Below are 16,519 nucleotides of genomic sequence, written 5' to 3' on the forward strand. Positions count from 1 at the left end.
ATAAAAACAATTATTTTCCATATGTTGTATAAGTGGAAACAATGAAGTGCTGGAGCCTGAAATGTAAATGAAGCTGTAAAACTTGCAGGTGCTTGAAGAGACACTGGTTTTCTCTCACCGTGCCTTGATTAAAGGCAGCTCCAGTGAGAAAGTGAAATCCTTTGTTCAAGCTGGTGCATGTCATCACCCTTTTGAATGCAGGACCAGCAGCCAAACTTCTGTTGCTGGCATCTAATTATTTTAACTATGATGGATGGACGAAGAAACCTGGTCCTGTCTTTTAAAATAGAAGTGCTGACATCTAAAGGTCTCCAGGGATTTCCACATAGAGACTCATTAAAATTGAGACAAGTGAGACGTTGGTGGACATCAGTCAAAACTGGGAGGGTGTGATTGGGAAGAACTTCTACTGTCCACAACAAACATCTTATTCACCACTGGGATGCACTTGGCACCAGGACATCACAGGCGATTGGCTGGTGATCCCTTTTGTCTGGGTCTCAAGGGTGAAGAGAAGCGCTGAGTTATTAGCTGATCACCGTCAGATGGGGAATTTGGATCAGGTGGTTGGGGAAAGGGCCAGATATGCTCTCTTCGCCCAATCAGCTGTTGATGGTGAACTGGAAGTATCTGGTAGGGATCATAGTCTAAGGCAGGGGTGCTCACACTTTTTCAGCTTGCGAGCTACTTATAAAATGACCAAGTCAAAATGATCTACCCTACTACAAAACATGCATAACCACATGAGCCAATATAGCCATGAGTCAGTCGTCAACACAGCATAATTAACTATGTAAACTTTTGTCATTACCTGAGTTTACTCTGATGACTTGCACTGAATGGAATTAGCCAGGGATGCACAGTCCGGACAGTAACAGCTCACAGTCAGCCTCAAGCACACTTCCAGATTTTCATCAGTCATGGTGGGACGGTACTTGGACTTGATGATCTTCATGTGTGAAAAGGCTGACTCACATAAGTAGGTGGAGCTGAAAAATGCAGTCAGAAACACGGCACATTTCCTCATGTTGGGGTACTTAACCTCTGTGAGTAAGTTCCAGAACTGTTCATGAGCTCTGGACTTCAGCTGAATGTCGGCTTGTAATGTCAAAATCTCATCTTCCACTTGAGGAGCGTTCAGGTGAAACAGTCTTGCAATTTTTGATGAAAGTGAATCAACCTCAGCATCTTCCCGAAAAGGATAGCACATGACTGTAGCAACTGGCTCGAGCAAAGTAAAGTCTTGAAAGCGTTTGTCAAACTCTGACAAACAACTGTCAATCTGCTCTCCTCCCATTCCGTTCGAAAGTGATACGTTTTTCCTTTTACACAGGCCACTCATTTTACCTTTCTGAAGAAAGCCGAGCGCTTAGACTCTAAGGGATCTTCAACTACCAGAAAATTTGGAGAACACAGAAGCCGCACTAATTCTAGATGGGCCACATCTTAAGCCTAGCCTGGCAAGCTGCTGTCCCATATATGTAATTATAAAGTCTGGCCATGACCCACAGACAGATCTCAGTCGTTGGGCAGAATCTACAGTTGTCTTCAAACTGTCTCCACAAGCACCTAGACAGCACTAGGACCAAACAGAGAAAAATGACATTTTCATCGCTAAGGAAATCATTCCTAAGGGCAGTCTGCCATATTCCAAAGAAAAAAAGCCCAAGTCTAAATCATCCAATGTTGATGTCAAAGCTGTTTAAAACAAGGACCGTTCCTTAGCTGACGCCATCTTTGTAGTTTTCTTTCATCGCAGGCTCTGGTGCTAAGCCCACCCAACGTCTCTCTACAAACAGAGCACTGTGATTGGCCCAACCTAAAACTGTTCTAGCCAATGGTAGACCCGCTGAGACTGTAATGGAGCATGGCTAGAACGACCTGCAGAGACCTTTGCTTCTGCAAAAGTTGGTCTAGATTTCTTGGCTAGGTTCAGCCTGTTTTGAAGAATGGTTTCTGAAAGTGACTGAGAAGATAACCTCTCCATAAAATTGTATTATTCACAAATGAGACAGTCGGACCGTGAAAATGTGTGTACTCTGACCTGGATTGAATCTGACTTTTGGATGATTCCTTATAGATTCTGGTGAACCACAATGTGTCTGATGTGAAAATTGCTGTTTGCTAATGTTTGTGTTGGGGGTGATCTCCAAAAATGACATACATATTACAATGCTGAAAGCAAAAAATTAAGATTAAACCAGATAACGGAGAACTATTTAACAATAAACCTTTATTGAAAATGTTAACATTGCATTATTCATTCTGGGAAAAATCATTCAAGCTACATTTTGAAAAAAAAAAATAAAAATAAAATAAAATAAAATAAAATAAATCTGTCCAACCCGTTTCTCCAGACTCCCCGCTAGTCACAGAATCTGATGCTTGCAGAAAACAAGCAGCACTAGCTTGTGACATGCACAAGCAGACATGCAGTTTTGCTGAGCTGCTGAGGTCAAAAGATTAAAAACATGATTGAAAAATATAGGAAAATTTTAAAATTGTACTTAAAATTGTGAGGAATGGGAAAAAGAAAATGAATAAGGCAGAACTGGTAGAAAGAGCACAATAAGGAGAGGGTAGCAATGAAGGTCACACCAAAGCAGCCTGAACAGGTGAATTTTCAGCTGCTTTTTAAAGGAGACCACTGAGTCCACTGATCTCAGGCTCAGGGGGAGAGAGTTCCAGAGTCTGGGGGCCACAGCAGCAAATGATCTGTCACCTTTGGTCTTTAGCCTGGTGCGCTGCACAACCAGTAGGCTTTGATCACTGGACCTCAGGGACCTGTTGGGGGTGGAGGGACTAAGAAGATCACCAATGTAAGATGGTGCTTGTCCATGTAAGGTCCTATAGTCCAGAACCAGGATCTTGAAATGAACCCTGACGTTGACTGGCAGCCAGTGAAGTTGGAGGAGAAGCGGGGTGATGTGGGTGTGTTTGGAGGACTTGGTCAGAAGCCGAGCACATGTCACAAACAGAACTTCAGAACACCCGTGAAGACGCCAAACACAGTAAAAATAGATAAGTCTTTTATTTGTTGTGGAGTTACCAGAGGATGGTGAGGCTGGAGACAGTCGGAGAGGAGGCGAGGGTCAAAACCAGATCGGACACAAAGAAACAGGAAACAGGCAGGAGACGTAGTAGAGGACAGGCGAAGGTCGTGGTGGCAGGCAGAGTACCAGGCAGGGCTCAGGAGAAAAATGAGGTCCGGAGGCAGAGATCAGGCAGGGTGGATGGCTGGAAGATTTTCTTGCAATAGCGTTCAATAATCTGGCAGAGAACTGGTGGCTGACTGGTGAATATATAGCAGGGGAAGCAGGTGTGTGGGATGAGCTGAGGAGTCAGGAGCAGGTGAAGTGAATGAAGCTGATTGTAGTTGGCAGGGAAATGGGGCGTGTCAGGAGCTTAATGAGAGGAACCAGGTGTGCTGCATAAAGACTGAATGAGGAGGCAGAGGAGGGTGAAGGATTGAGAGTCATGACAGCACAGGTATTCTGAACCACCTGTAGATGGTTCTGGGAGGTTTTGCTCAGACAAGTGAAAAGCGAGTTGCAGTTGTCTAAGCATGGATGAAGGTGTGGATAACTGTCTCAAGTTCAGAGCGGGACAGAATGGGACTCAGCTTTGCAATGTTCCTGAAATGGAAGAAGGGAGAGCGAACAAGAGAGCTAACATGAGAATCCAGGGTGAGGGATGGGTCAAAGGTCACACCAAGATTCCTGACAGAAGGTTTGGCGTGAGAAGCAAGCTGATCAAGAGAGTCTCTGACTTTGGGAACCAGCTTGTCTGGGGCCCAGATGAGGATCTCAGTCTTATCTTCATTCAGCTGAAGAAAGCTCCCAGCCATCCAGGCTTTGATAGAGTCTAAGCAGGTGTGGAGCAGCTGCAGCTTAGACATCTCATGGGGCTTAAAGGAGATGTACAGTTGGATGTCATCTGCATAAAGATGGTAGAAGATTAATTTCACTCATTAACTGTCATTGACAACTAAAGTTCTCATTTTAAATCCAACCGTTCTGCGCTATTGAAAACTAAAGTCGTCAATTGTATTTTTAACGGGGCAGACCAGGAAATAAGCCCCCGCACCATGAGAGTAAACATCACGGGTCTAAAGCTGATCTTCACCCATGTGTGTCACATGCTACTTGACCAGGAATCAGATAGAGGAGGAAACGCAGAGGCCCCAGCACAGAACCTTGTGGGACACCATGGGTGATGGAGGTGGTAGAGGACTGAAACTTGGAGACGGCCACAGAGAAGGAACACTCAGGCAGACAATAGGGGAACTACCCCAGAGCAGTTCCTGATCGGCCTACCCAGTCTCTCGGCCTCTCCAGTAGCAGGTGATGGTCAACAGTGTCAAAGGCTGCAGTCAGGTCCAGCAGGACCAGAACAGAACAGTCCCCTGCATCACTGTGAGTCAGAAGTTCATTAGAGACCCTAAGAAGAGCTGTTTCAGTAGAATGAGCTCTACGAATCCTGGCTGTTAACAAAATAATGGCATTACTAGACCAATGTGCAATAGTTCTGTTTTAATTAGGCCTCTGTTTTTAGGTCATGTTTTCTCCTTCCCTTGTGGAAACTTTCAATCCGCTAGCTGTCACTTCATGATATACCGTGGTTCATTACACAAGCACATGTACGTTTTGCGTCCCGCGGATACTGGAATGGTGTCTCTGAGGCCTTGTTGACACCCAGTGTCTCTCTGCTGAATTAGTTGGTAACCCTGCCAGAGCACGTCCATCCTAAATACACCCACAGCTGCCGTGGGTGAGACATGGTCCGCTCTACAATCACATCCTTCTTTGCGTTACTCAGTAACCTTGGCACCACATATACAACAACAGTGGGAACCCCAGAGTCCAGCAGCCATTGGTCTGAGGCTGGCACCACAGCCAGATAGCATTGCAACCACTTTGATCCCTTAAATCCTTTGGGAATGACCCTGGAATTCCTTGATGGAAAAGTTCAAGGGAGCTGTACATATGCTTTGTCCTGCCATGCTCCCTCTGAGTGCAGGAGAAGGTGTGCATGTCGCGAGGGCTTTACACTCGTTCAGAGATAACACCGTTCTTAGCAGCTGCCAAGTGTGAGAGGAGCTGAGGGGTATGCTGTTGGGAGCTGTCAAAGCTGTTTTCTTTGAACTTATACAGCAAAAAGTCCTGATCCGCGTATGGTAGGGGGAGAAAACTATTCAATTCTAGTAAAAAAAAATAAAAACTTAGTTTATTAATTCATTAACAAAACAACTTTTCAGTTTGATTCCAAAAATATTACATGAGGGAATTTCACCATTTTGGCTGCAAATTTTGTGATATGATCCAAAACACCTTTTGTGCAAAAGACTCGTTATCGTTATGCAGTTTTATTCAGGAGGATGACACAAGTTTGATTAAAGTTTTTAATAAATCTCACTCCATCTTGGGTTTTAAAGCTTTTCCTTTTTCCTCCCGACAACTAAAACATTTTTCTTGCTCGCAAAAATTTGCTCTGAATTAACCATTTTCATCTGTTTCTAACATCGATAATGATGATGCATGTTTTATTTTGGAGTAGCTGCTCCATTATTCTGTCCTCAGGGCATAGCCCCCTCCCTGATTCTGAGGGATAGTTAGAGTTTCCTACACCCATCAGTATATTGTGTTTGGAACGACTGTAATCCACCAAGTATCTGCAACAAGGTTGTAAAAATAACCCTTCTCTGTTGTTATGGGAGGAAAGGGAGACCTGTTGTGGATGGAAAATACTCCAGCGGATGACACTGTGGTAAATAACAGACTCCGATGGTTGTTTAGTTGGAGTGTGACATCAGTCTGTGTGTACGTGAGCCTTGGGCAGTCCAATGTGAAGGAGGGGAGGGGCCCTGCCTCTGACAAAAGCAGAAAACTGGACAAGAGTGAGGAGATAGGAAGAACCAGCAGAGAGAAGAAGCTTCCAGTGGGAAGACGAGAGGCTTCTGTGAAGCAAAGAGTAAAGATCTCCTCTTTTCCTGCTTGGGGGGACACCCTTGCACATATTGTTAAGGTAAGAGTCCAGGAGTTTGATCTCCTCATATTCTCCAGCTCGTGTTAGGGTACATTAACAGTTTCCATCTTCTTTCTAACAAAACATTTTACTGTTCCTGTTCTTTTTTTTTTTTTTTTGTCTAGTTTTAGAAAAGTGTCCAAAACCAGAGCCGCACATCTCCACTTCGCCAGTGCCACCCATTCCCTCTCATTCACCATGGACCGCTCGACCCAGGAGTTGTTCCTCAACTTCATGATCGTTTTAATCACGGTGCTGCTCATGTGGCTGCTGGTGAAAACATACCAGGACTGAGGCGTGGAGCAGGAGAGATGTAGGAATGAAGAGCAGCCAGCGAATGAGACTTTGGTGCTGGCTGATTGTTGTATCAATGCAGAGTTTACATTTCTGTTTTTCTTGGTTTGATCCAGAGCTGGAGCTTTCCTTAGACATCAAACACTACCTAAAAGCCAAGACAGCTTGTCTTGGAGTTATATTTTTATTAGGAGAAGGTTTTTGAATGTGTGGCCATGAGCCCATGGGAAGGAAAAGTCTGGAGTGTAAATAAAATAAAAAATAAAAGAGTTTTTGAGACTTTATCTGTGTAAAATGCAGGCAAAGCAACACTTGAATGATAGTGTCTTTTATGTAGCTTTAGATACATGCAACTGTGGATCCTTCTGTTTGTGTGAATGTTACAAAAATACTGCATCTACTCATAAACCAGGATGCAGTTAAATATTTTATTTTATTTCACTTTTTTGTCCATAAAAACTTCTATTTGTGTGATTTTCTGACTTACAGCAGAGTTTTACTAACCACCACAAGGCTCCAGTGGCGATGTAACAGAATGAGCTGACACGTCTAGTTTAATCCGATTAAAAGATAAGATGTAGATGGTGCATATTGGGAGAACACGCTGAAGATTGATGTGATTTTTCACAATTTCAAACAAAATAATATCCTTTTATATGTTAGCTGTAGGACAGCTGACAGTTTTACACATCACATTACATCTAAGAGCACATTTCCCACCTGAATTATAACAAGACAAAAATATTTTAGGGTTCCTCCATAGGAGGGGACATTTAGATTGGCACAAAAGCACAACATGAGACCAGGAGTTTCACAAATACGCTTTGTTTTTTTCTTCCAAGTTATACTTATTTGAAATTTAAAATAAAGTGTAGATAAGGAGCTATTTGGAGGATAGCTGAAAGCAGGCATGTTGTTAGAGCTGTGATTGTTAGCGTTAGCTCTCCACCGCGGCAAGTCAGTGAAGACTTGTGCCGCTTCAGCATTCTGTTTTGTCTATCCCTCCGTGTCACCCCACGGGTCTCTGTATCTGTTGAAGCTGATGAGCTGACAGTGGAACTCAGTGAGTGCTCTGGGCATGGGCGACATTTCCTCCCACTGACTCCTCCCACTGTAGTACACCTGCACAGGTAACAGGAAAACACAAAAGTGAATCCCAATCAAAGTTTATGACCAGGTGATGAAAAACAATGTATTAAAAACATTTTTTATTTAAACACAAGAGTTTCAGCAAATTCTTTTTAAAGGGTTAGGAGTCTAAATTTCATACAGGAAATCCAGACCTTGTTTGGCTTAATTTGCACACGTTTTGGGACTTTTGTTTTTTTTTTTTTCAAATGAAAGAGAAATTTAGAATTATTAAAATCTTTAAAACTGCAGATTATGTTCCTTTTATCATTTCTAAAAGTTGCTCACTAGCCCACCTGTAAATGAACCGGTTTTTATTCCAATTCAAATTCAACTTTATTTATAAAGTGCTTTCACATGCCCAAAAGGACAAACAAAGTGCTGTACACCAATAAAAACAAACATGCATAAAACCATTGAAATGCCATATAATGGTTGTAACAAATTTTTAAGCACAGTCTGGCCACATTAAGACATTTCAAGGAGCAAATTGAATAAGCAGAAAGCAGCCCAATACCTCAAACAAGTTGGAAGGAATGTTACATTAAAATAGATTTATTTTAAGCTGGCTGGGGGGTTGCCACTTTTTCTTCTTTCAAAAAACTAATAAGGGACGTAGTTACTAGGGATGTGTATTGGTGAAATTATAGCGATACGACACGTATATCACAATGTATTGCGTTGCATTCTGTCAGACGATATTAGCTATTTTTTTAGACTGAATTTATCGTAGGATAATTCAATAAACAGTCCAAACTGATATTTAACATGTTTAACATGAGGTAGCTCAACCATAATAGAGGGATTTACATTACCAACAACTCGATATTCCAGTAAAATGTATGTGTCAAGGGAATAGTGAGTCAATCGTGGCATTTTAGTTCCTTTATTGAGTCATTACGAAATATAACAGCAAGAAGGCAAACATCCGCACTCCACTGACACTATACATCTTCTGGAGGCACGTTATCGTAATAAGTGTAGTAAGTGCTTCCTACCGTAAAAGCCCCAAGAGTACTAACACTAGATATGACAATTTATTTATCTACTTAAAGGGACTTTATGGAGTTTTGAATTTTTATGCTCGCGATTGCCCCCTCAGGCCAAAAGCGTAACGGCAGCTTCAATAGTAGGCTCGTGCACACTCCTTAACGAAAATAAAAGCTGAGACAGTCAGCCCCGTGTGTGTGTGTGTGTGTGTGTGTGTGTGTGTGTGTGGTTTGCACTTGGGCTGCACAGTAGTTAAGAGCTGTTGCCTTGCAGCAAGAAGGTCCTGGGTTCGCTTCCTGGCCTAGGGACTTTCTGCATGGAGTTTGCATGTTCTCCCTGTGCATGCGTGGGTTCTCTCCTCCCACAGTCCAAAAACATGACTGTTAGGTTGATTGGTCTGTCTAAAATGTCCTTAGGTGTGAGTGTGTGTGTGCATGATTGTTTGTCCTGCATGTCTCTGTGTTGCCCTGCGATGGACTGGAACTCTATCCAGGGTGTACCCCGCCTGATTGCCCATTGACCGCTGGAGAAAGGCACCACCACCCCACCCCCCATACACACACTGATCATCAAACACATTTAACCATTAATCAAAGATAACACAAGTAGACACAAAATGCAGTTTTGAAATGGTGGTTTTTATTATTTAGGGAGAGAACAAAATCCAAACCTACATTGCCCTGTGTGAAAAAGTAATTGGCCCCCTTGTTAAAAAATAACCCAACTGTGGTGTTTCACACCTGAGTTCAATTTCTGTAGCCACCCCCAAACCTGATCACTGCCACACCTGTTTCAATCAAGAAATCGCTTGAATATGAGCTGCCTGACACAGAGAAGTAGACCAAAAGCACCTCAAAAGCTAGACATCATGCCAAGATCCAAAGAAATTCAAGAACAAATGAGAACAAAAGTAATTGAGATCTATCAGTCTGGTAAAGGTTATAAAGCCATTTCTAAAGCTTTGGGACTCCAGCGAACCACAGCGAGAGCCATTATCCACAAATGACAACAACATGGAACAGTGGTGAACCTTCCCAGGAGTGGGCGGCCGACCAAAATTACCCCAAGAGCGCAGAGACAACTCATCCGAGAGGTCACAAAAGATCCCAGGACGACTTCTAAAGAACGGCAGGCCTCACTTGCCTCAATTAAGGTCAGTGTTCACGACTCCACCATAAGAAAGAGACTGGGCAAAAATGGCCTGCATGGCAGATTTCCAAGACGCAAACCACTGTTAAGCAAAAAACGTTAGGGCTCGTCTCAATTTTGCTAAGAAACATCTCAATGATTGCCAAGACTTTTGGGAAAATACCTCGTGGACTGATGAGACAAAAGTTGAACTTTTTGGAAGGCAAATGTCCCGTTACATCTGGCGTAGAAGTAACACAGCATTTCAGACAAAGAACATCATACCAACAGTAAATATGGTGGTGGTAGTGTGATGGTCTGGGCTTGTTTTGCTGCTTCAGAAACTGGAAGGCTTGCTGTGATAAATGGAACCATGAATTCTACTGTCTACCAAAACATCCTGAAGGAGAATGTCCGGCCATCTGTTCGTCAACTAAAGCTGAAGCGATCTTGGGTGCTGCAGCAGGACAATGACCCAAAACACACCAGCAAATCCACCTCTGAGTGGCTGAAGAACAACAAAATGAAGACTTTGGAGTGGCCTAGTCAAAGTCCTGACGTGAATCCTATTGAGATGCTATGGCATGACCTTAAAAAGGTGGTTCATGCTAGAAAACCCTCAAATAAAGCTGAATTACAACAATTCTGCAAAGAGGAATGGGCCAAAATTCCTCCAGAGCGCTGAAAAAGACTCATAGCAAGTTATCGCAAAGGCTTGATTGCAGTTATTGCTGCTAAGGGAGGCCCAACCAGTTATTAGGTTCAGGGGGCAATTACTTTTTCACACAGGGCAATGTAGGTTTGGATTTTGTTCTCTCCCTAAATAATAAAAACCATCATTTCAAAACTGCATTTTGTGTTTACTTGTGTTATCTTTGACTAATGGTTAAATGTGTTTGATGATCAGAAACATTTTGTGTGACAAACATGCAAAAGAATAAGAAATCAGGAAGGGGGCAAATAGTTTTTCACACCACTGTAGAAATATATTTTTCTTTTCCTCAACAGCCTCATTTTTCATTAGAATGATACAGTTTTTATTTAATTAACTTTGCCATGTCTATTATAAAGCCTGTTGAAATTATAGCAGCTTCAGCAATCAATAAACTCAAGTTTACCTGAACCTCATCTGTGATTTCATCTGGTGAGTAGTCTCCACCCAGAATGTAGATTCTGTCTCTCAAACCGATGGCTCCTGCATTGAAGCCCGCACATTCAAATGACCCTTCACCTTTCCATACACCCGTCTCTGGGCAAAAACTGTACACCTGTAAGATAAAAACGCACACTTCAATCTCAGTATGTATCTTTTGGTTTTACTTATAAATATCAGTGCTTTTAATCACCCACCAGGTTAAATCTGATGGCTCACCTTATAAGTGGACAGGTCACAGAGGTGCAGTGTATTATTTATCGACACAGCTTTGACCAACGTAGCGTGGAAGAACTGTCCAAACTCTGCCACTAGCCGGCTCCACTGGTCCTGCTGAGCATCGTAGCGAAAGAAACAGTCGAGCGAGGGGTTAAAGGAGTCTGTGATCTCCACCTCAGAGCCTAGCGCATAAATAATACCGCCACAAGCACTGGCCTCTGGGTAAAAGATGGCAGTAGGCAGAGGGCTGACAGAAGACCAGGCCTGAGTCAGAGGGTTGTAATACTCCACCTTAAAAAAAAGATAAGAGAATTGTTTATCCTGATGATACAAAGAAACTAAATCTGATAAGCTACATGAAGAATCTCAGTTACCTCCAAAAGACTCGGGGCCTCCCCTCTGGACCCCCTGGTCCTCCCTCCAATGACATAGACCCGGTCTAAGCAGGTGACGGCCGTGTGCATGGTTCTGGGCTTCAGCATGGGTGGTGCAGGTGTGCAGGTTAAAGTCACGGGACAAAAACACCAAACCTCGTCGATGGCATTGTGGTATGGTTCTGCAACATGTAGGCGAACTGCCCGGCAACAATTTCCCCGACAACCACCTGTGACAAACATCTTAGATACAGCATAGGGTAGAGATGCTTTTAATCTGAAAATTGTGTCTCTTCTCAATCTTAATGACTTTTAAAGATCACAAAAAAAAACCCCAAAAAAATGCACCTTTTCAGCATAGCTGGTTAGGTAGGACCCAGGAAGATCTGGCATCGAGGCTGTCTCAAATCCAATCTCTGTTCGCAGATCTTTCCACTGGTCTGTCTCCAGACAGTAGCAGAGAGTGTGACTGACCTCACCACGCTCCTCTGTCTTGTGGATGTAGATGTAGCTCTGAGTGGTGGCAGGCCTAGCGTCAGCAAGCAGACCTTCATACTGAGTCTGTCTGCTCAGGGCTCCCGACAGAAGTGAGAGACAGGACTCGTCACTGCAGAGCAGAGCGTTTGAATCTCGCAAAGCCTGTGATTGAAGACGAGAGGTTATACAGAAAATATGTTAGAATATTCAGTCTCAATATTATGTAAGTTTCCATTACATTCAGAGTCATAAAAAATGTTTCCACTCTTTATATTGCCTTTTTTTTTTCACTTAAAGGCATAGTGGAGAATCTTTTTCTTCCAGGTGGATCATCTGAACCATTGGTCCGCATTACTGGTAATCATTCTGGTGACGCTTCCACGCAAGGCTGTCGTGCGCTCCTGGGTTAGTTTTCACGTCTTGCGCATGTGCATTCTGTTTATGTATGAAGCAATATGCCTTCATTCCTTCCTGTTCTCACCGGGTTCTTTTGAGAGTCACAAGAGAAAAAGTGTCTGAAGTCTATGATAAAAAGAAAAGGCCTCTGGTGTGGTCGGGCTTCCCACAGACTCCTCTGTCGCTGGTTTTTTGCTCGACAGGTAAGCTAAAGTTCAGCATGCTATTTGGAGAAATTAAATTCAAATTACTGGTAGAAGTGCTGCAAGGCCGGCAGCTACGTGTAAACAGATCATGCACGAGGATAACTGGGCGTTCACTCTCACGCTCATTTTTTCAAAATGTGGAGAGAAACATCCTCCGCCATACCTTTAAATTTTTCAAATCTATATGAATATTAATAAGCAGTTAATAACTGCATCCTTTACAGCTAAAACTGTATTGCAGCAACAAGTCTAACATCGCTGCTGAGAGTTATGTCCCACTCTTCTTTGAAGAACGGTTTTTGATCCGCAATGGAAAGTTGGTCACTATGTTCTCTTAGAAAAGGCTAGATTCTCCTTTGTGACAACAACAGTGACCGTTTGTGTTGTAAAGCACCTTGGGGGGTTGTAGAACTACAGGAGGGACTATTTATTCACACTTTTTGTTTTTTGGTCAGCAAAGATTTTGTTTTAGAAGCTTTGCATGAGGAATGATGTGATAATTTTGGCAAAAACTCAAGTCTGAGGTAGCTTGTGTTGTGAAGCTGAACGCAGCTTTCCAATCAATACAAATAAGTACAGTTAATTTCAATTTGTTAAGGAGAAATTTTCTTTTTCCCAATTTGGTTTGGAAATGTTTTGTTCCTTCATAAAAATCCTCATTTGAAAACTTCATTTATCTGTATCTAAAATTTGACTGCCGATCTAAACAAAAGCAAAAAAAATGTAAGCGTTTTTACTGCCCTGTGTCTTCTCAGTTGATAAAAATCTGTAAGACAAAGTGATTGTAAATGAATGTGCATTACAGAATTTTACAAATTTAGATTTTAAACATATTTTTATGTGCATCAGATTAATTTTATGGTTAACGTCAACTGTTGGTGGATTCCCCTTGCAGTGGTGCAGTTAGCCTTAAAACAGACATTTCCAGATGATATTAAAAAAATACCAGACAGTAATATGTTCTGACTATTTGACTGTCTTCATACAATTGTTTTCTACCTTCAGCAAAGCTGCAGGCAGGTGATGCAGTCGTGTCAGGGACATCAGTCCTGGTAGCAGTTTCTGTCTTCCAGGCAGATCATGGCGAATCCATCTGAGAAGCGCCATTATAACAGCCTCTTCACTGGGCACATTCAGGGCGTCTGACTTCAGGCAGGCCTCTAAGATGTTTTTCTGAAAGTAACAAAAGAAACCCATTCTCCCCCAGTCTACAGAACACACCATTTAAAGTTTAGCTTTCTGAACTGAGGTACCTGCATATCTAGGAACTCCTGGGTTTTGGAAAGGTCATAAAAGTTCTGAACCACAAACTCGTTGGCATTGTGCAGAAGAGAAGCGGAGCCATACGCCTCTCCCAGAGACAACAGGGAAAGACAGTTAGAGAGATCCATGGATCCTATCAGAAAGTCACTGCATGCTCTGGACAGGATGGAGACCTGAACACACAGCATAGTAGGTTAAATTATCATGAGATAATGCTAGAATGTACTCAGTGTGACTGAAGACATGTTTATGGTGCATCCTAAGGGTGAGGCATTCTGACAATGATTGTAGCTCTACCTGCAGAAAAGAGGAAATCTGAAACAGCATGTCCACATTCCCATCATTGATGAGAGTCTCTCCAGAGTAGGCAAAGTCCAGGAAAGAAGCCACAGCCACTGGACACTGATGCAGAGTTACTGATCCATCACCACACTCTCGCATATCTACCTCAAACATGGCCCTAAGCACAGCAATTACATGAATTAGACTGTATAGACAGACAGACAGACAGACAGGCAGAAAGACAGGTAGGCAGGCTACCTAAAGAAATCACTGCATGCTGCAAGAACACAGCGATGACAGGGGAAACTTTGTTCCTGTACCCTGATGATGAAATCAAACAACAAGCCTCGTTCTCTGAAGGACCTGAGCACACACAGAAGCTGCAGTCCATGGGTCTCTGACACACGAAGCAGTGTCCGTCTCTCTGGGAGCCCGTTGTCCTGTGGTGCACTAACAGTTTGACCTCTGGGAGGGCTGGAGCTGCTGGGGTTGTGGGAGGTAGTCAAACTGGCAAGTGACTCTGGATACTCATCCATATTGCCAAAACCTAAAATAATAATAACAATAACGATTATGATTATGGTTGCACAAAACAAATAAATATGTTTTGTATTTGCAATAAAAAAACCACTAAAAATAAACAATAATCTATTCTAATAACTAAAATAAACAGTGTGTGCACGCTAAGAACAAATTACTTCAGCAGCCCTATCATTTACTCTTGTCTCTATTTTAACCCTAAAACCAATATATGGGTGTTTAGCTCACTTGCGGCTCAAGTTAAATTTGTTACACTTATGTCGTGTTTTCATATCTCAAATATGAGACTGTAATACACTTGAAACTATTCAACAAAGCAATGTGGAACGAGAAGAGATACTCACGGGTTCAGCACCTCGGATAGCTCCTGTCACGTTTCGTTCTAACCTCCGGAAACGTAAAATAACGCGATAACTCGCGCAGCTTTTTGTTTTGGGTTTTTTCTTGTCAGGTCTTTGGCTTCTTACATAATTTAAATTGAAACTTATTTTGTTCAAGCGACAATTATAACACACTTGTCATAGCTACAACGGTCTAGCTGTATGCTAGTGTGCAGCTTGAGGGACGGGAGCGCAAAGGCGCCTGGGAACTGTAGTTCTCTTTTTATGAGAGCGTATGATAAAACCTAAACCATCGACATATATACGGTTGAAACATTAGCCTATAGTGAAGTCCGACCTAGGTCAGCATCCAAGCGATGTCAGACATCTTTTCTTTTGTATTTTTTAGAGAAATGATGCTAAAACCATTCTGCAGACTCAAAATGGGCTAGCTAACTGAAACACCTAGACTTTTTGCACTTTTAACTAATCTATAATAATTGCATAAGTAATTGCACCTGTGTATACGGCAATAATGCATTTTTGGGGATTAGTTGGGACCTCATAAACATAGGCTAAAATAAAGACAGTTTTTACAATATTTTAAGTTTATATAAAACTAAATAAAAATAATTTAAATAAAAGCAAGTGTCCTTGAATAAAACGACTTTATGTGAGGATGAAGGGTCACAGGAGGTCTTAACCATCACTGTTATAAAATTCATAATTTACATTTTCTGGTTTGAACTTTCTCAACGAAAATTATTAGAGTAAATAAAATAATAAATCAGTACTAAGATTATATATAAGTGTAGGTATATATTTAACAAAAATGCCTAAAGAAATCCTAAATTCCCATGCTGGATCTTCCGAGTTCACTATTACCCTTAAATGCATCATAACCATCAAGTGGTGCATGCTGGTGCATTCATGGCCACTTGGTGGTGCTGTTTCACTGTGGAGAAAGCAACGGATAAAGCATGGGACCGAAATGAAGAGTGAATAAAACAGAAGAAAAAAAATCTGTATTGGTGAACATGAACTTCCACATATCCTGCAGTTTAATTTAACCACCACGCGCAGTTTATGACAAAATAACACGATTCTTCTGGTCTGAAATATGAATACATACTGATCTACAGTCAACGTGATCTGAATATGTAATAATAATAATAATAATAAATTAATGTGATTTTTTTAAAAAGGAATCATAAAGTCTTTATCTTGATCATTTTTCATCAGTAAACCAACCTATTCTATAGGAATGATTAAAGGATGGATATATCCGGATGCCATTCCCATAAAACAAAGAACTGCTGTTCAAATTGTAATTGTGAATAATACAAATCTATTTCCTTTCTATTATTAGACACCTTCCACTTTACATGTATCGGTGGGTCATGCCCCCACCTCTGCTTGCATCCCTGCATCCCTCCCTCCTTCTCTCCCTCCCGGCGGCAGTGCATCCCCCATCCCCCACACGGTGGCCGTCTCTCCGGTTGAAAGCTGTCTTCCCAGCCGCCTCTGGCCCGACAAAACGCTGCTGTAGCAGAGCCAGTCCGCACCAAGCCGAAGCTGAGCAGAACCACGGGAGAGTGCACGTACACACCAGGGGGAGTCTTTTTCTGTTCGACCGGGTGGTTTTGGTGAGTCTAACACGCTTTTTATTGCGGACGGAAGGAACGTCCATGTTTCTACTTTTTAAGTTGTTCGGTTTTTTTGTCT

The 16,519-nt window shown here is 42.2% G+C and overlaps 3 protein-coding genes across 5 annotated transcripts in view; 2 read left to right on the plus strand and 1 right to left on the minus strand.

The window, feature by feature from the left end:
• The first annotated feature begins 5,786 nt into the window (after positions 1-5,786).
• On the plus strand, positions 5,787-6,632 carry LOC107380435 (sarcolipin). The gene is made up of 2 exons (XM_070543512.1): positions 5,787-6,024; positions 6,150-6,632. Exon 2 carries the CDS (start codon positions 6,223-6,225, stop codon positions 6,316-6,318), a length of 96 nt encoding a protein of 31 aa, XP_070399613.1. The 5' UTR covers positions 5,787-6,024; positions 6,150-6,222; the 3' UTR covers positions 6,319-6,632.
• Positions 6,633-6,853: 221 nt separating this feature from the next.
• kbtbd3 (kelch repeat and BTB (POZ) domain containing 3) lies at positions 6,854-15,230 on the minus strand. Of its 2 annotated transcripts, XM_015951926.3 has the most exons (10): positions 14,819-15,230; positions 14,193-14,481; positions 13,950-14,112; positions 13,643-13,825; positions 13,389-13,562; positions 11,659-11,949; positions 11,311-11,553; positions 10,937-11,227; positions 10,683-10,832; positions 6,854-7,440 (listed from the first exon to the last, which is right to left on the minus strand). In XM_015951926.3, exons 2-10 carry the CDS (start codon positions 14,468-14,470, stop codon positions 7,315-7,317), a joined length of 1,899 nt encoding a protein of 632 aa, XP_015807412.1. In that variant the 5' UTR covers positions 14,471-14,481; positions 14,819-15,230; the 3' UTR covers positions 6,854-7,314. The 2 variants fall into 2 exon arrangements, with proteins under 2 accessions (XP_015807412.1, XP_054598710.1); XM_054742735.2 differs by lacking the exon at positions 14,819-15,230 and having other exon boundaries at positions 14,255-14,472.
• Positions 15,231-16,246: 1,016 nt separating this feature from the next.
• The window catches only part of fam168a (family with sequence similarity 168 member A), a 51,999-nt gene continuing 51,726 nt past the window's right edge, over positions 16,247-16,519 (plus strand). For both annotated transcript variants that reach the window (XM_015951683.3, XM_015951684.3), the window contains exon 1: positions 16,247-16,440. The gene's annotated coding sequence lies outside the window, so the exon portion shown is untranslated. The remainder of the gene's footprint in view (positions 16,441-16,519) is intronic.

This window comes from Nothobranchius furzeri, chromosome 13, assembly GCF_043380555.1.
Source record: "Nothobranchius furzeri strain GRZ-AD chromosome 13, NfurGRZ-RIMD1, whole genome shotgun sequence".
In the NCBI taxonomy this organism is placed as follows: Eukaryota; Metazoa; Chordata; class Actinopteri; order Cyprinodontiformes; family Nothobranchiidae; genus Nothobranchius; species Nothobranchius furzeri.